At 35.1% G+C, this 16,179-nt stretch overlaps 1 protein-coding gene across 14 annotated transcripts in view; it reads right to left on the bottom strand.

Moving 5' to 3' along the window:
• Positions 1-16,179, bottom strand: part of ADGRL3 (adhesion G protein-coupled receptor L3) — a 747,432-nt gene that overhangs the window by 162,152 nt on the left and 569,101 nt on the right. For 12 of the 14 annotated variants that reach the window (XM_033106169.1, XM_033106171.1, XM_033106175.1 and 9 more), the window contains one exon: positions 849-1,151. In XM_033106169.1, coding sequence (XP_032962060.1) covers positions 849-1,151 — 303 coding nt within the window. The remainder of the gene's footprint in view (positions 1-848; positions 1,152-16,179) is intronic. The other 2 variants (XM_033106170.1, XM_033106180.1) reach the window with 1 other exon arrangement.

The raw sequence follows: 16,179 nt of genomic DNA, 5'->3' as shown, positions 1-16,179 counted from the left end.
AAGATACAGTCCCAATATACAGGTAGCATAGTGACATCTATTATGCATTTCTTTTATTTACATATTCTATGGAATAATGCAAATGCTATTCATTGGATTAAGTAAAGTTTTATGAAGGTCAATATATGTAACAATAAAACAAATCAAACTATTTATGGTTTAAATATTGTACATATAATATGGCTACAACTTAGGGATAGTATGAATCATGCCAGTAAAAACGAAGGGGCAAAGAGCTATCTAGTTCTTAACTATCCCTTACAGAAAACGATGCAGGATTGCTCTCTCTCGTGGATGCTGGGTAAATGGGATGTTGGCTCCTGCTCATTTGATCCCTGACGACGTTAAGAGCCTTTGACTATCAATAGGCAGATACGACTGGTAAAAACAATAGTCAAACTTCTCTTTTGTTAAATTTTAGGTGGTTTCAGTGATTGTCTTCTAATATAGAAGTCCTCGATCTCATTTTCTACAATCAACATTTGAGGATGGTGACAAACCTGAGTACCACCCCACAGCAATCTAGTGATTCTCTCTGGGCTGCTGTATAGCAAAGCTGGCTCTCTACAGTGACGGGGACATCCATAGCCTAACTGTAACTCCACCCAGAAACCCCGCCCTCCAGGTGGAAAGCACTGATCTCACATGTCTGAGTATCGCCATCCAATTCTTACTGGTGACTTCTTCAGAATGCATTTTCACACTCTGCAAATGCATTGCTTTAAATTGCAATTTATCTGAGTTCAGAATGCAATCAAAGGTGAAAAAAAAAATTAAAGTAAAAAATGCTAGAAAAGCAAGCAGAAGTAATGACACACCCTTGACTTAACTGTATAGGACTGATTTACCTATAGTTCCTGCGGGGCACGGCTGCTTTGCCATCTGTCCTTGACGTGTCTTAAACCACATGATTTCTCGGGCTTCTACAGCCTCACAGCTTTCTTCCAGAGCTGGGATTTGGGACGATGCTGATGGAAGGTGCGTGGTAATGTCATCAAGCACTTCAACAGCTGGAGATGGGGTGCTGGTCGTCCGGTTTCTTCTTCCTGACACTGATGGGGTGGTACTCCTGCCTGTACGCCACGTTGTGGTCCGAAGGGTGGTACTAGTGGTGGTGCTTCCCATGCCAAGAGGTCCTGTGGTAGAAATTTCTGAAATAAAATTCAAAAGAAAACGCCTATATTGCTTGTTCACAGTAGGACCTCAAAAGCCCTAAGACTTTAAAGAAAAACGTTTTTATTTGAAAATTCAGAGTCTTAAACATGGGAAAAATAAGCCAATATAGAAGTACCAGAGCGGCACTTGAGTACCAAGACAGTCATTTGCTCAATGCCAAACATAGGCTTGCTTATGGTTCTTCGCAACTCAAATCACAGAAAACAAAATTACAGTACCACTCAACTCTTCAGTAAGCTTCTTAATACTTCCTGCCTCTTATACAATTAGAGGATTAAAACTTAGCCTCCTTTGAATTTTCAAACTTGATATCAAAAGTGAGAGAGCACATACAGTATCTTTTTCACATTAAGTATAACATGCGTTTCTGAAGATGCAGAAAATACGGGAGAGGGAAAAAAACATCATGAATTAAAGTGCTCATGAGCTAAAAAATAAAATTCAACTCTGAGTATAATCTCCTTAACTATACTCCAAATGAAGAGTAGCGGGGTGATCTACCCTGATGCTCTTAGAACTGATCCATCTTATCAAAATTTTCAAACTTGACATTTACTAATGTAAAGCATAAGTAGTTTCCAATTAGTTGCATCCATAAATTATTTTCTAAGTAGGTTATGTTTTTAATGGGAAAATGCATTCCAGGTTCCATGTATAAGTGGTTAGGTTCAATGACCAGGTATCACAAGTTATTAAACCAATAATGTATCCAAAGGAATGCCCTACCCACACTATGGAAAGAAGAATCATGGCAAAGAATTGTCCTTCTGGGAAAATATATTCATATTCCCATCATAAGAATGCAGGAGTACACACACACACACACACTGCATTCCTAACTATAAGATTACAAACTACTATACCCTTAATTTAACCTCATTTACTGCCAACAAACCACAGGGGCACTGACTCTAGCCAGATTCACAGTAGTTCAGGTTTAGGAACTGAAGGGAATCCTGTGATGAGCCTCCTAATGTTTGTTACTCATTGTCTGCTTTCTTTCACATGTCATCAACTTGAATCTGCTGCCCCAGAAGAGGTGGCAAATCCATCACAGTGTATTTAGTGTACAGAAAGCTTCCAAAAACAGTATAGAGATGGCAGGGGGGAAGGAGGTATGAATTTCCTGAACATTAAGTCTTTGATATTGGAGCATTTTCTGAAGTGATGCTATTTTTTATTTGTCTTCTTACTTGTTCTTCTGTTTCCTCTCCCTCTCTTCTCAGCTTTCCACCTTTTTCTGATGTTCCCTCTCTATGTGAGGGATAATGTTCATAAGCCCATTTATTCAAAGTCCACACGAGAGGTAGAGTATCCTTTTACTCACTTCTGATTCCATACACACCATATACACCAAGTCTTGTTGCGTCTGCCTCATTCCTTTATTTTGCTCCCTTCCCAGTCACCATTATCTATGTCCAACCCATTGTCAACGGAGGCAAACGGCAGTTAACCTTCTTGCTAATGAAACCAATACCGGTGTAAAAAGCCAATACTGGTATTTCAATATCTATTTTCACAAAATAAAAATTCAGGATTCATAAAATAAAATTACTGACTCTATGCATTTAACATATTCAAATACAAAATTTAACAATATATTTTGAAGAACTTAGTTGAATTCTTAAAATTACACATAGTAAACATATGATTCTAATATACTGTTTACTTATAAAATTATTGACATATTTCAAAAAGGAACCATAAAATTAAGAAAATGTAATGGCAAGTTTAAATTTATTAATATTAAATTTAGTTAATAAAATAATATTAAAATTAAAAAAATATGATTTTTATTAATATTGAGTATTAGACTTAAAAAATGTGCAAGTGATATTGTTACTGGGATGTAAGTATATATTTTGTGCAAATTTTCCAGTTAATGGAAAAATTATTTTTAATTTCACACTAGTTGGTGTAGTAAGGTGATAGTTAAAATCTAACTCCAAGTATTTTCTCTGACTCCTTTAATTTAAATAATTCCATCTCTAATTTGTACTTTTGAAGAGACCATTTTGAGTAATTTTTAATTTTTTGACAGGGACTCTAAACTTTTCATTGATAATGAACCATAGTTTTTGTTTTAAACAAAGCATTTTTAGTTCTTCTTTGTCTTCCTTTGTTTAATCATGTAAAAATAGAGATTCATAGCAGTTAGCTATATTAAATAATCTCATGCTCAAATTTAATTATTCAGGGAGTTTTCGAACTAGTGTAAAATTTAATTTCAAAATAGCTGTGTTTTCAGTTACCTTCCTCCTCTTCTTCAGAATTATATAGGTGCTGAAGAACGCTTTCTAAATGAATGCATGTTTCTTCAGTTAGATATTTTAATTAGCATATAATGCTCTGGGAGGAAAAGAGGTTTGTTTTGCAATCATTTTTGCTCTGACAAAACTGCGTAATCCCACAAAAAGTGAGAAAATTTGTCACCCTATTGTTTCAATCACCCAAATGTAGACAAGGAGCAATGACACACTATCACAAGATTTTTGTTTTTTGTGACTTTGTACTCACCAATTTTGAATAGATTTGTCTTTTAGCATAGCTTTAATATATGTATCATTACGCTCTAGTTAAATGATCTAGATTTCAGGTTTTTTAAGACTACAGCATCGCATCAAAATTGTATTTAACAATACCACTATACAATACAAAGAAATGTTCTTTATTTTTCTCTAAAATTACTCTATTCAAACCACTGTTCACCTTTTGCCAGAGGCATTTCATAAGGTATGAATCGGAATATGTTACTCTCCAGATTAAAATCCTTAAGTGGTTTCTGTCTGCCCTCCAAACAAAGACTGGGATCCTTGTCTTCATTCCTAAACCCTTCATGAGTTTATTTTTCCAGCTCATTTATAATGTTTCTTCATCTTTTAAATCTACTCTTAAACCATATAACATTACCAATAGTTCTCCAACCGCAACCTGTTCTTCCTGCCTCAGTGCCTTTACACATGCTGCAGTGTTCCTGCCCCATTTTCACCTGGTTAATTCCTATTTATCCTTTGAGGTTTAGCTTGGATGCCATCTCCATTAAGGAGCCTTTTCAAATTTACCAAGATGGGGTTATACACCAACATGTGTTTTGTTCAAAATTATGTCCTTATGTCTGACCAAGAGTAAATAAGTTATCAGCCAAGATAGATGAACATCAGGAATAGGTCAAGAAAGCAAGGGAGGGTCCAGTTGTGAAATTTCATGAAAGAAGGGGAATGACAAATAGAGAAAAATAACAAATGGGGTAGCTAAGAGTCCCTATGGTTGATAGGCTGGAAAAGTGATCTTATAAATGTATTTTATTCTATATTAAGGAAACCACTAGACAACTCAAAGAGAAAATAAATAGGGAGAACACTAAGACCCCTCTTTCCCAAAATGACTCTATCTCCAAATAATCATTTTAAGTTGACTACATTCTAATGAAGCAAAAATACTGATAAAAAAGATTTTACAGAAGTTCATATTGTATTTGGATGAAATACATTTCAAGGACTTCATTTAATACAGACATACTAACATTAAGGATCAGTAGAGAATATATGTCCTTGGAATTGTGACAAAGAGAGATGCCTACAAGCTGGGTCATATCATTCCCTTTGACTTTAACCAAAATAAAAGTACATTTTAAAAGTTGTCCCTGTTCCCCATCCCTTCCTTCCATTTACTGCTATGTAAGACTCCCTAGTGCTGTGCTCAATGCCAGCGTTTGGCAGAATAAGTACTAGTGATATATACATGTTGTCACCAGTGCCCAAGAAAGAACTTGTCTTATTGCTAGATACAATGGAAAACAATCTACATTCACTGAAGAATCATAGCAGCGTATTTGGATTGGCCAGGTTCCAGCTTATATCATATGCCGTCAGTGATTGTGTTTCTCCATTTTTCAGTAAGGGAGAAGTGATAGGACACTTCTCAGCATATGCTGTTATTGAAGCGTACCTGCATATATAACTAGTAATGCAACTCTATGCGATTAAGTGCCTCGTGTGCTTGTGTATCAAAGAAAGCTTACTGTGTAAAAGAAAATAAGTTTGAGTGACTACTTACATGTAAGGCTTTATCAAAACTGTGCAATTTCCCTTATTATTTTTCCATAGGTATTATATTCATTGTGCTTATACAGATTAGTATTTTCATAAAACTGAAAAAGCTTCACATTAATGTTTTCCCCTAATAATTAGCCTTGTTTCCAAAAGACAATTTAATTCTCCTTTCCTCTGAAATTTGTTGCCCATGGCTTATTCTATTCTTATATTTTGATTTATTTTGTTGAATTTTTTCCCTTCAGCTTTCATTGAAAAGAAAAAAACAACAACACATAGTTTGAACAGTACTACAGGTTATAATCTGTGGAATATACTAATGGAAACATTAAAATTAACCAACATTTGTATAGTGCTTTATGTCTTGCAATGTTTTTCTTTACGTCTATTCATTAAATTCTGACTAAAAAACGTGCAGAGTAATTGTTTTTATGAATTCTTAATTTTACAAATGAGAAAACTAGACTCTAATCTAAGTGAATCATAATCATATACATAATAAATAAATGTCCCAAGTGACATAGTCTGTGTTTTTCATCACATGCTATCAAAAATGATATTCTGAATTATTTCATGCGTTCTATAACTATGAGTCTTCCATAAACATTTGAAGAAGAGACTGAAGCAACTAAAGTGAATCTAATGAAACATCAATACCCTTGATCACAAAATATATTTATTATTTAGGATAGACATTGATATGGACTTAATTGTTTTCACCCAAAATTCATATGTTGAAGCCCTGACTCAAATGAGGTAACTTAGGTTCAAGGAGGTCATGGGGATGGGGGCCTAATCCAATAGGACTTGTGTCCTTAGAAGAAGAGGAAGAGTTATCAGTGATGCAGGAGCACAGAGGACACAGTGAGAAGGCAACTATCTGTCTGTCAAGGAGAAGAAGCCTCAGGAGAAACCGGTCCTGCAGCAACTTGATCTTGGACTTTCAGGTGCCAGAACTGTAAGAAAATACGTTTTCATCATTTAAGCTACCTAGTCTATTGTATTTTGTTATGGCAGCCCTAGCAGACTAACACAGGCATCTTCTAAAAATATGTAGTATTTAAAACAGAACATTAAAATTTTGGAATCAAAGATAGGATAAACTTCACTTCAAAATAAGTGTTTACCCTCGACTCATAAAGTGCATGGACTTTCTTTTGGATTCATGCTCATTTTTCTCCTTTCCTCTCTGAAATAGTTCCCTTCCTCTTGGTTTTCCCTCTAGAAGCCTTTCTTTTGTGTTGACTTTATTCCAACATATAATATTTTGGCTGACTACAGAAGCATTTCCTTCTCCTCACCCTTCAAGTATTTATTTAAGTCCAAGATCAATTACCGAAGAAGTATTCCCAAGGGCCTGAGAGAGGAAATAAGAAAACTAAAAGCATAACAATGCTGGAAGTGGCTTTTGGCTAGTTGTGCAGGGCTCTGGATAGAAGAAAGAAATTCTGCTGGACCCTCACAGATGTAAGTTGGTAGAAGTAGATTTGATTACATCTAGTTTTAAAAATGAAACATTAATATTACGAGTCATGACATTATCTAATTCTTTTCAGAATCCATTTATAGTACTTGGTTCTATGGCTTCTTGATATAGTGAAAATTCCACATGTTAGCAGCCATAGGGAAGTATATTTATTTTTGTAATTTGATCCATTTATATTTTCTGATTCTCTCATAGGATATTATCCTTATTATAAATAGAGCAAACTATCTGTTCTAATAAACATGAATTTGCAATGGCCTCATCATGTAAATTGAACATATAGGATTTGGGAGGCATCTTATTAAAATTATCTGCTACATAGGTATTTTGGACCATCATGTCAGAAACTATGTTGTGTGTGCTATTATGTGCTCTAATTTAGTATTCCTATTAGGCTTTGGGTAGGTATACTTGTCTTCATTTTGGAGAAGAAAGAAGTCAAATTAAGTAATTTTCCCAAGCTTACATAGCTGGCAAACAATAAAACCAGGATTCTAATCCAAGTCTATCAAAATCCCTCCCTTTCCATTAGAACTATGTTAAAAATTTAGGCAAAACTTAATGACAGAAACACATGTAAAAACTCTTGATGAGTTTGGAAATTTATTTGTCCCTGAAACTGCTCACATATACTTTTATTAGTATTGCCACGGCCTAGACCTGCTAGATGCATATTGGGCACTTATTATGGACCAGGGACTATTCTGATCACTTAATAGAACTGTCCCATTTACTTCTGAGCAGGTTCTATTAATTATCCTTATTTTAGACATGGTAAAACTGAAACACCAAGAGATTCAGTCATGGCATATATTATTTGCCTCTAAGAGAGCTCAGCTCTGAGAACTACAAGATTAATTCATTCCACCCATATTTATTAATCATCTTTTGTGACAGGCATTGTTAGGAATAAAATGTTGAGTGTGGTTATCATGTTCCTTGCCCTCCAGAAGCCTTCTCTAAGAGGCTTTAAAGAAAAAGCTCCTGAAGAAGACAGGAAATAGAAAGAGAAACATACTAACCATATCTCATTCAATATATATTTATTGGTGTTTGTTTTATATTACACCAAGGATTTAGACATGAAGCAAAAAGTGCTGCATGTAAGAAGATTTAAATATACCATAATTTGGGGAAGGTACAACATCATTAGTTTTTCTATGAAAAAAAAAATCTCTGCGAATTAAACTCTGACATGTGTTCAACTGTTAGGCACATTCCAACTTATGAAATATAAAAAAGTGAAATCATGAGACTATTAGAGTTGATAAAATGTTGAAATAATAGAAATATCTCCTCATAATACAATAAGATAAATACTCAATCATTTATAAAATATATGACTTTGGACAAATTATGATACTCCTCAGTACCTTAGGTATTTTTTTTTCCCCTACTACATGGACACAAATGCATACTTCAGACATACTTGAAGATACTCTGGGCTTGGTTCCAGACCACTGAAATATAGCTAATATAACAATAAAGTGAGTTACATTAATGTTTGGATTCTCAGTGCATATAAAAATTATGTTTATACTGTACTGTAGTCTATTAAGTATGCAATAGCATTATGTATAAAAAGAATGAGCTTGCCTCAATTAAAACAAAAAAAAAAACTTTATTCTAAACAATGCCAACCATCATCTGAGCCTTCAAATTGTTGTAATCTTTCTGCTAGTGGAGGGGTCTTGCCTCCATGTTGATGGCTGATGACTAATCAGGGTGATGTTGATGGTTGGGGTGGCTGTGGAAATTTCTTACAATGAGATAACAATGAAGTTTACCACATAAATTGACTCTTCCTTTCATGAATGATTTTCTTCATGAATTATTTCTCTGTAGCATGCAGTGCTGTTTGAGAGCATTTTACCCACAGTAGCACTTTTTTCAAAATTGGAATCAATCCTTGCAAACCCAGCCACTGCTTTATCAACAAGGTTTATATGATATTCTAACTGCTTTGTTGTCATTTCAACAATCTTTACAGCATCTTTACCAGAAGTAGATTGAATCTCAGGAAACCACTTTCTTTGCTCATCCCTAAGGAGCTCCTTATCACTTAAAGGTTTATCATGAGATTGCAGAAACTGACATCTTCAGGCCCCACCTCTAATCCTAGTTCTCTGGCTGTTTCTACCACATCTGCAGTTACTTCCTTCACTGAAGTCCTCAGCGTCATGCATGAGCGTTGGAATCAACTTCTTCCAAACTCCTGGTAATATTCTGACCTCTTTCCATGAATCACAAATGTTCTTAATAGCATCTAGAATGGTGAATCCTTCTAGAAGTATTTCAATTAATTTGCCCAGATCCATCAAAGGAATCACTATCTATGGCAGCTATAGCCTTACAAAATGTATATTCTTAAATAATAAGACCTGAGAGTTTAAATTACTCCTGAACCCATGGGCTGCAGAATGGATGCAGTGTTAGCAGGCATGAAAACAATATTAAGCTCACTGTACATCTCCATCACAGCTCCTGAGTGAACAGCTTCATTGTCAACGAGCAGGAATATTTTGAAAGGAATCTGTTTTTCTGAGCAAAGGTCTCAACAATGGCTTTGAAATATTCAGTAAATCGTGTTACAAACAGATGTGCTGTCATCCAAGCTTTGTTGTTCCATGTATAGAGCACCTGGCAGAGTAGATTTAGCATAATTCTTAAGGGCCCTAGGATGTTCGCAATGGTGAATGAGCACTGGCTTCAACTTCAAGTCACCAGCTGCTTTAGCCCCTAACAAGACAGTGAAGTAAACCAGCCTTTTGAAGCTGTGAAGCCAAACATTGACTTGTCCTCTCTAGCTATGGGAGTTGTAGATGGCATTTTTGTCCAAAATGAGGCTGTTTCATCTACATTGGAAATCTGTTGTTTGCTGTAGCCACCTTCATTAATTATCTTAGCTAGAGCTTCTGGATGACCTGCTTCTACTTCAGCACTTGCTGCTTCACTTTGTACTTGTATCTTACGGAGCCGGCTTCTTTCCTTAAACCATCCTCTGCTACATTCAAACTTTTCTTTTGCCGTTTCCTCACCTCTTTCACCCTTCACAGAATTGGAGAGAGTCAGGGCCGTGATCTGGATTAGGCTTTGGCTTAAGGAAAGTTGTGACTGGTTTGATCTTCTATCCAGACAACTCAAACTTTCTCCCTATTAGCAATAAGCCTGTTTTACTATCTTCTCATTTGTGTGGTCACTAGAATAGCACTTTTAATTTCTTTCAGGAACTTTTCCTTTTCATTCAAAACTTAGTCAACTGTTTGGTGTGAGAGGCCTAGCTTTTGACCTATCTCAGCTTTCAATATGGTTTCTTCACTAAGCGTAATCATTTCTAGCTTTTGATTTAAAGTGAAAGACGGGCAACTTGCTTTCACTTAAGCACTGAGAGGCCACTGTACGGTTATTAATTGGCTCGATCTCAATATTGTTGTGTCTCAGGGAATAAGGAAGCACGAGGCGAGGGAGACAGACACGGGGAATATCCGGTTGGTGGAGTTCTGAGAACACACACACGGCATTTATAGATTAAGTTTCCCATCTTCTATGGGCAAGGTTGGTGGTGCCCGAAAGCAATTATAATAGTAACACCAAAGATCCTTGATTACTGTAATACCTATAATAACAATTTGAAAGTTTGAATTATTGTGAGCATTACTAAAATGTGACAGAGACAGGAAGTGATCAAATTCTGTCGGAAAAATGGCACCAATAGACTCGCTTGGCATTGGTTGCCACAAACCTTGAATTTGTAAAAAATACAGTACCTGCATATCACGAAAAAGTGAAGCACAATAAAATGCCCATAATAATATACATAATTATTTGGAAAAAAATGGCAATACGGATTTAAAGTACTTGGCAAAGTAAATGACAGAAGAACAGATTAGTAAATGTTTACTATCAGTAATAATATTACTATTTATTTCTTAATTTAACTAAGAATTATTGATTGCTCATTATGTGTCGTCTGCTATTCTAAATGCTGGGGACACAGAAGTGAACAAAACTAAACCAACAATAACAATAATAACAACAATAAAATTGCTGCCCTCATAATGCTTAATTTTAATAGGAGAGAGAAACAATAGGAAAAAAACACATTGAAATATACCGTATATTAGACATTAAAATGTACTAAGAAGAAGCAGCAAAAAAAATAATGCATGGTAAAGTAATAGGAAGTGTCAGGACCGAGCAGCTGCAATTTTTATGTGGTGCCAGGCATGGTCTAGTTGTTAACGTGAGAAGGAAAACCTGCTGGAAGCGGTGGAGTGACAGATGTGAATGATGAGGACTTTCCAGGCAGAGGGAATGGCATCTGCAAAGGCTCAAACACAGTGAGGAGGCCAGAGTGTGTGAGAAAGAGGCAATATGAAATGAGGTCAGAGAGGCGGTGGGGGACAGTAACACAGAGGACTTTACAGGCACTGGTGAGGACTCTGGCATTTACTCTGTCTGGTATGGGAAGCCACTGAAAAGTTCTGAGCAGAGTGACATGATCTGACTTCAGTGTAACAGGATCCCATGGGTTACTGCGTTTAAGAGTGACTGAATGAGAGAAGAGTGGAAATAGGGAGAACAATTATGTATTTGGCTATACGCCTCAGGTGGTAGTGGTGGTGATCATGACCACCAGAATGTTATGCGGCACATCGATACATAAAAGTGCATAGAGTGACAACACGGGATTGTAAGTAACAATTGGAAACTCTAGTATATTAAATACTAGAGACAGGAGGTGATGGCTTTCGAATATAAATATTGTGATCTTCCGGGTATGCAGTAAGCATTCAGTAATTATTAGTTGAACTTTTCGTTTTAATAAGAGTTAGATCTTTTTACATAAATCCTTCCCTAGCTCCATCTTCAATTACTACCATTTATTTAACATTGAAATAACCACATAAAAATATTGACTTCAAATAGGAAGTTTTATATATTTTATATGAGAATATTCCTGAGGATTCCTGAGTTACAACTAGCAAAGTTATGTCGGTGTTCTTATTACTGTAAAATTTCTATTACATGTTAATTTATTAGGATGTCAAATAAACCTTGGTGGGGACAAACCCATGTAAATAAATAAGCTGGGGGAATAAATTCTACTGAATCTGAGCTTACTGATTTCTCAACAACAAGCAAACCATTCAAGGACGGTAAATAGTTTAATTTGTGTTAGGATTTAGAGTAATTCCTTACTCCTAACCTCTATATTGTATTTTATTCTCCTAGTTTTGACATTATTTTTATGGAGTTGCTAGAGTTATTGCCTAACATTTGCAGTGACATATGTTTTATTATTAATTTGTGAAGTGTACTTTACCTATGAAGATAAAATGATACTGAAATGTAGGGGTTATGCATGATTTATTTACGAGTATGAAGTTAAAATAAATGCAAGAAAAATAAAACTATCCTCTGTTTGGAAATGAAATATTTAAAGTGAATGGTAAAGAAAAGCTCATAATTTAAACTCCAGATTTTTGGTTTTTTTTTTAAGAATGCAATTTTAGTAACTTTGATCCATTGCAGAAGCTGAAAAATATATATTTGCCTTGTTACACATGAACAAGCTTCTAAGAAACTGATAAAATATAAAGCCCTATTTCAGGGTAGCTACTGTTCTTTGTTTTGTTGTATATAGTGTCTTGAAAAAAAGAAGGACATTATATTTCTTTTATGTACCTTAAGTATTTCTTAAAAAAAAAAAAGATCATTGATTTTCTTCATCAAATAAACCCAAGAATAACAAGAATAGGAGAGCTGAGTAGCTGCTAGAAAAGGAATACAAGGTTGCATAAAACATGGTCCTTCTCCTCAAGGGTCTTATAGGGTAGCAGGGTAGGCAGGCTCATTTTCCTGTGGGTTGTAGAAAGCAAGAGTTTGGCTCTTTACTGTGCACACCACCTAACACTGCTGAGGACACTAAACAATTCACTTTATGAGGTAATTTAAAAAATTTGAAAAAAGACAGAGCTGTATATTGGTATGTAAATGATTCTTAATTCAAAGTAAAGCCACAAAAATATTGTAATTCCTTCAAGATCACCTAAGTATCAGCATACAGATTATAAACTCAATAGATAAATTAAGTCATTCTGCCCAAAACACATTTATATTCTACAATCCTCCTGAGTGCAGAAATGTGATATCTTACTTTGTTTTCCATGCATGTATACGATCTGACATATATTAAGTACTCAATAGTGCATGATGGGTGAGCGACAGGATAAATACCTATGTTTTATTTTCAAAAGCATTTTCAGAAGGTCTATGTACATTACTGTATTTCAATTACATTTAAATTGTGATAATTAGATTAAATAATTTGATCACTCACTCCATTACATTCTGTAAAAAGACTTAATATACTAGAGTTCCACATTTTTACTTACACCATAAGAAAAGTGTCAGTATTAATAACCACAAGACAAGTGTCAGAGATTATAGACCTAGACTCTGAAGAAACTTAAGTATTTACATAGATGCTAATTCATAATTACTTCCCCCTAAAATAAAAGAAACACTAGAGATTGTCTATGTTGCAGTGAGGATTAAGTGACTGAGTGATTAGGCCAAGGTGTTGTCTGTTATAGATTCAGGAATAGAATTCATAACATTTATCCCTAAGGCAAATGTTTTCGACTAATCCTCAAGCTGAGAATTGAGCAATATCTGCTCACTCATATGTGCACCAATTAATTTATTTTCTTTCAACGTTCATGCAACCATGCCTACTCATCACTTTCCAAATTAATAGAGTAATAAAAACTTCCCCATTTAGCTTTCTCTCGATTATTTTATTTTTAAGAGAATGAAGCTGTGCATTCTAGAAATAGTGATAAATGGATCTAAAGAAGGCATTTGCTTCTGTGGGAAAATCTGCCCACAGGATAATAATTTTCAGGTTTCTGTACTGAAAAAACAAAAACAAACAAAAATCCACCCACATGTATCCATCCATACACACAAATACATGCACATCAGACTTATATTCCAAATGCTAGGCACACAGGTAAATAAAATAGATATTTATTATATTGGGCTCTTCTACTCCAAAAGAACTTTGTTCTTTTTCAGAGACCTGTGAAGATACCTTAAATGGCTCATAAGTACATTTACTGTATTAGTAATAAAATAAAATAAAAAGCAGTGAGATGTCCTAGATAGAGAACTGATTTTAGGTTCAAATATTAGATAATCATCTATAGCCAAAGTGTGGCTTTAGGCAAGTTAACCTTCAAGAAAGTCAAATTTTCCTTATCTTTAAAAATGTGCATTTCTATATTTACTTCAATAATACTGACATCCAATAGACATTCAGTAATAATAACATTAATACAATCAAATTCAAATTATCCCCAGATGCCATCAATTCTGTTTCAGGAAAGTTATAAACAGCTATCTAACTTAGAAAGGTGAACCATTTTCTGTATTTTGATAATAAGGACAGAGGATATGCCAGCCTGAAGTAAAATTACATCTCAGTCTCTGAAGGACATTTAAAATCTCAGGAATAATCAACTATACACTTTATCCAAACCAGCTTTAGAAAGATACATGATGGTATTACTTGCATTTTTTTTTTTAAAGAAAGAATAATGTAAATACAGAGGAAAATAATTCTTCAAAATTATTTGCCTGCTCTGCGGTATTTCAAAAATTGAGATGACAGACTTTGGAGGCATACAGGATACAACAACACTTTTTTCAAAAAACAAATCAGTATTTATTTAGCTTTGAAAATAAAATACATGGGGAGATGGGAAAGAAAAGGGACCTTTAAATCAGTATTGAAATATGTAATACAAATAAGATCAAACTATTGTGGAACCAAAATTGTACCTGGTCTACATAATTTTGGAGTCCACAAGCAACAACAGAATTCCATTGTAGTTTGAGCTCTTGGAAGCACAGCCTGATCTTTATACAAGGGTGTGTCAAAAATTTGTACAATAGTCTCTGCAGGACAAGTTTTAGAATCTTTTTGGCAGGCCAAAAGGCTGAAGACAGACTACTGCTGTTTTGCTCAGCATCAATTCTTAGTGCTTTGAACAGCAAATGACACAGTGGAGATCCTCAATTAATATGTGTTTAATAAATGCACTCTCACATCCACTATCCTGAATCACTCCTATTTGATTATAATAGCATTTAAAAACATTTCATTTTGAAATAAGTATAGCCGCACACAAGAAGTTACAAAAACAGTGCAGAAGAACCCCTTCCCTCAGCTTTCCTCAGTGGTGGGAACTTGTATAGCTACAGTATAATATCAAAGCCAGGGAATGGGCATTGGGAATGACTGTTAATTTGAGTATAGACTTTTTCACCTTTTTAAATCTTTATTCATGTATATGTATATGCAATTTTATCTCATGTATAGATTTGTGACCACTACCACATTCAAGATACAGAACTGTTCCATCTACAAAAGAATTGGTTCTGCTACCTGTTTCTATTCATACCCACACGCCCATTCCTATCTCCTGGCAACCACTTATCCATTCTCCATCGCTATAGTTTCTTCCTTTCAAAAATGTTATAGAAATTTAATCATAAGCATGGAACCTTTAGAGGCTGACTTTTTTTTCTTCCCCACAAAGCATAATGCTCTTGAGGTCCATGCAGGTAGCTGCAGCTATCAATAGGTAAGTCACCTCCCTGCATCATCCCATGAATACCTACAATCTGTCTTTCGCCTCATGTCAGGCATGATCTTTGAAAAATGCAAATCTGATCTTGTTGCTCTTTAAAAGCTCCCAACAGACCTTATTATAAGCTTGAAATCCTTAAATATGGCTTAAAAGTCCCTCTAATCCTAACCCTGCTACTTCTCCCTCCACTTAAGCCTCCCTGCCTTTGCTCTTTCCCATCTAACCACTAGATTTATTTCCCGTGTCTCAAAAAGGCCCTTTCACATCTTAGGCGATGCAAATGCTTCTTTCTGAAACACTTCCTTCTCAGTCTTAACTATTCTTCCCTTCTGCATCCTACTCCCCTTTAAGTGGTTAAATCTACATGATTTATAGTTATTGCAAATAGAAAATGGGAAAGAATGACTAAAACTATTATTCCGGATTACTCATGCTTGTATTTGGCATATGTTTATTATTTTTAGGACATAATTCCCTCCCCCCCCCCAAAAAAAATCAAGATTTTATTATTCCTGGGAGAGAGAATATTTTACACCGCTATCTAGGTAGAGCTGCATGAAGGGATGTTTACACATGAGAACCAGCTCCTCCATTTTCTAGCTGTGAAACTTTGGGCAGATCTCTAAACCAGGATGAGTGTTAGTTCCCTATAAAAAATTGGGAAAATAGACTTATGAATAATAATGTAATATTGCACACCCAGTGCAGTTTCTGGCATATAATAGGCGCTTACTAAATATTTTGTGTACTTGTCAATATATAACACAAACAGTGGAAACATGTGCACTATTATTTGAAGGAAACA

This window comes from Rhinolophus ferrumequinum, chromosome 5 (assembly GCF_004115265.2).
Source record: "Rhinolophus ferrumequinum isolate MPI-CBG mRhiFer1 chromosome 5, mRhiFer1_v1.p, whole genome shotgun sequence".
Lineage (NCBI taxonomy): Eukaryota > Metazoa > Chordata > Mammalia > Chiroptera > Rhinolophidae > Rhinolophus > Rhinolophus ferrumequinum.
This window is presented reverse-complemented; position numbering and strand designations above follow the sequence as displayed.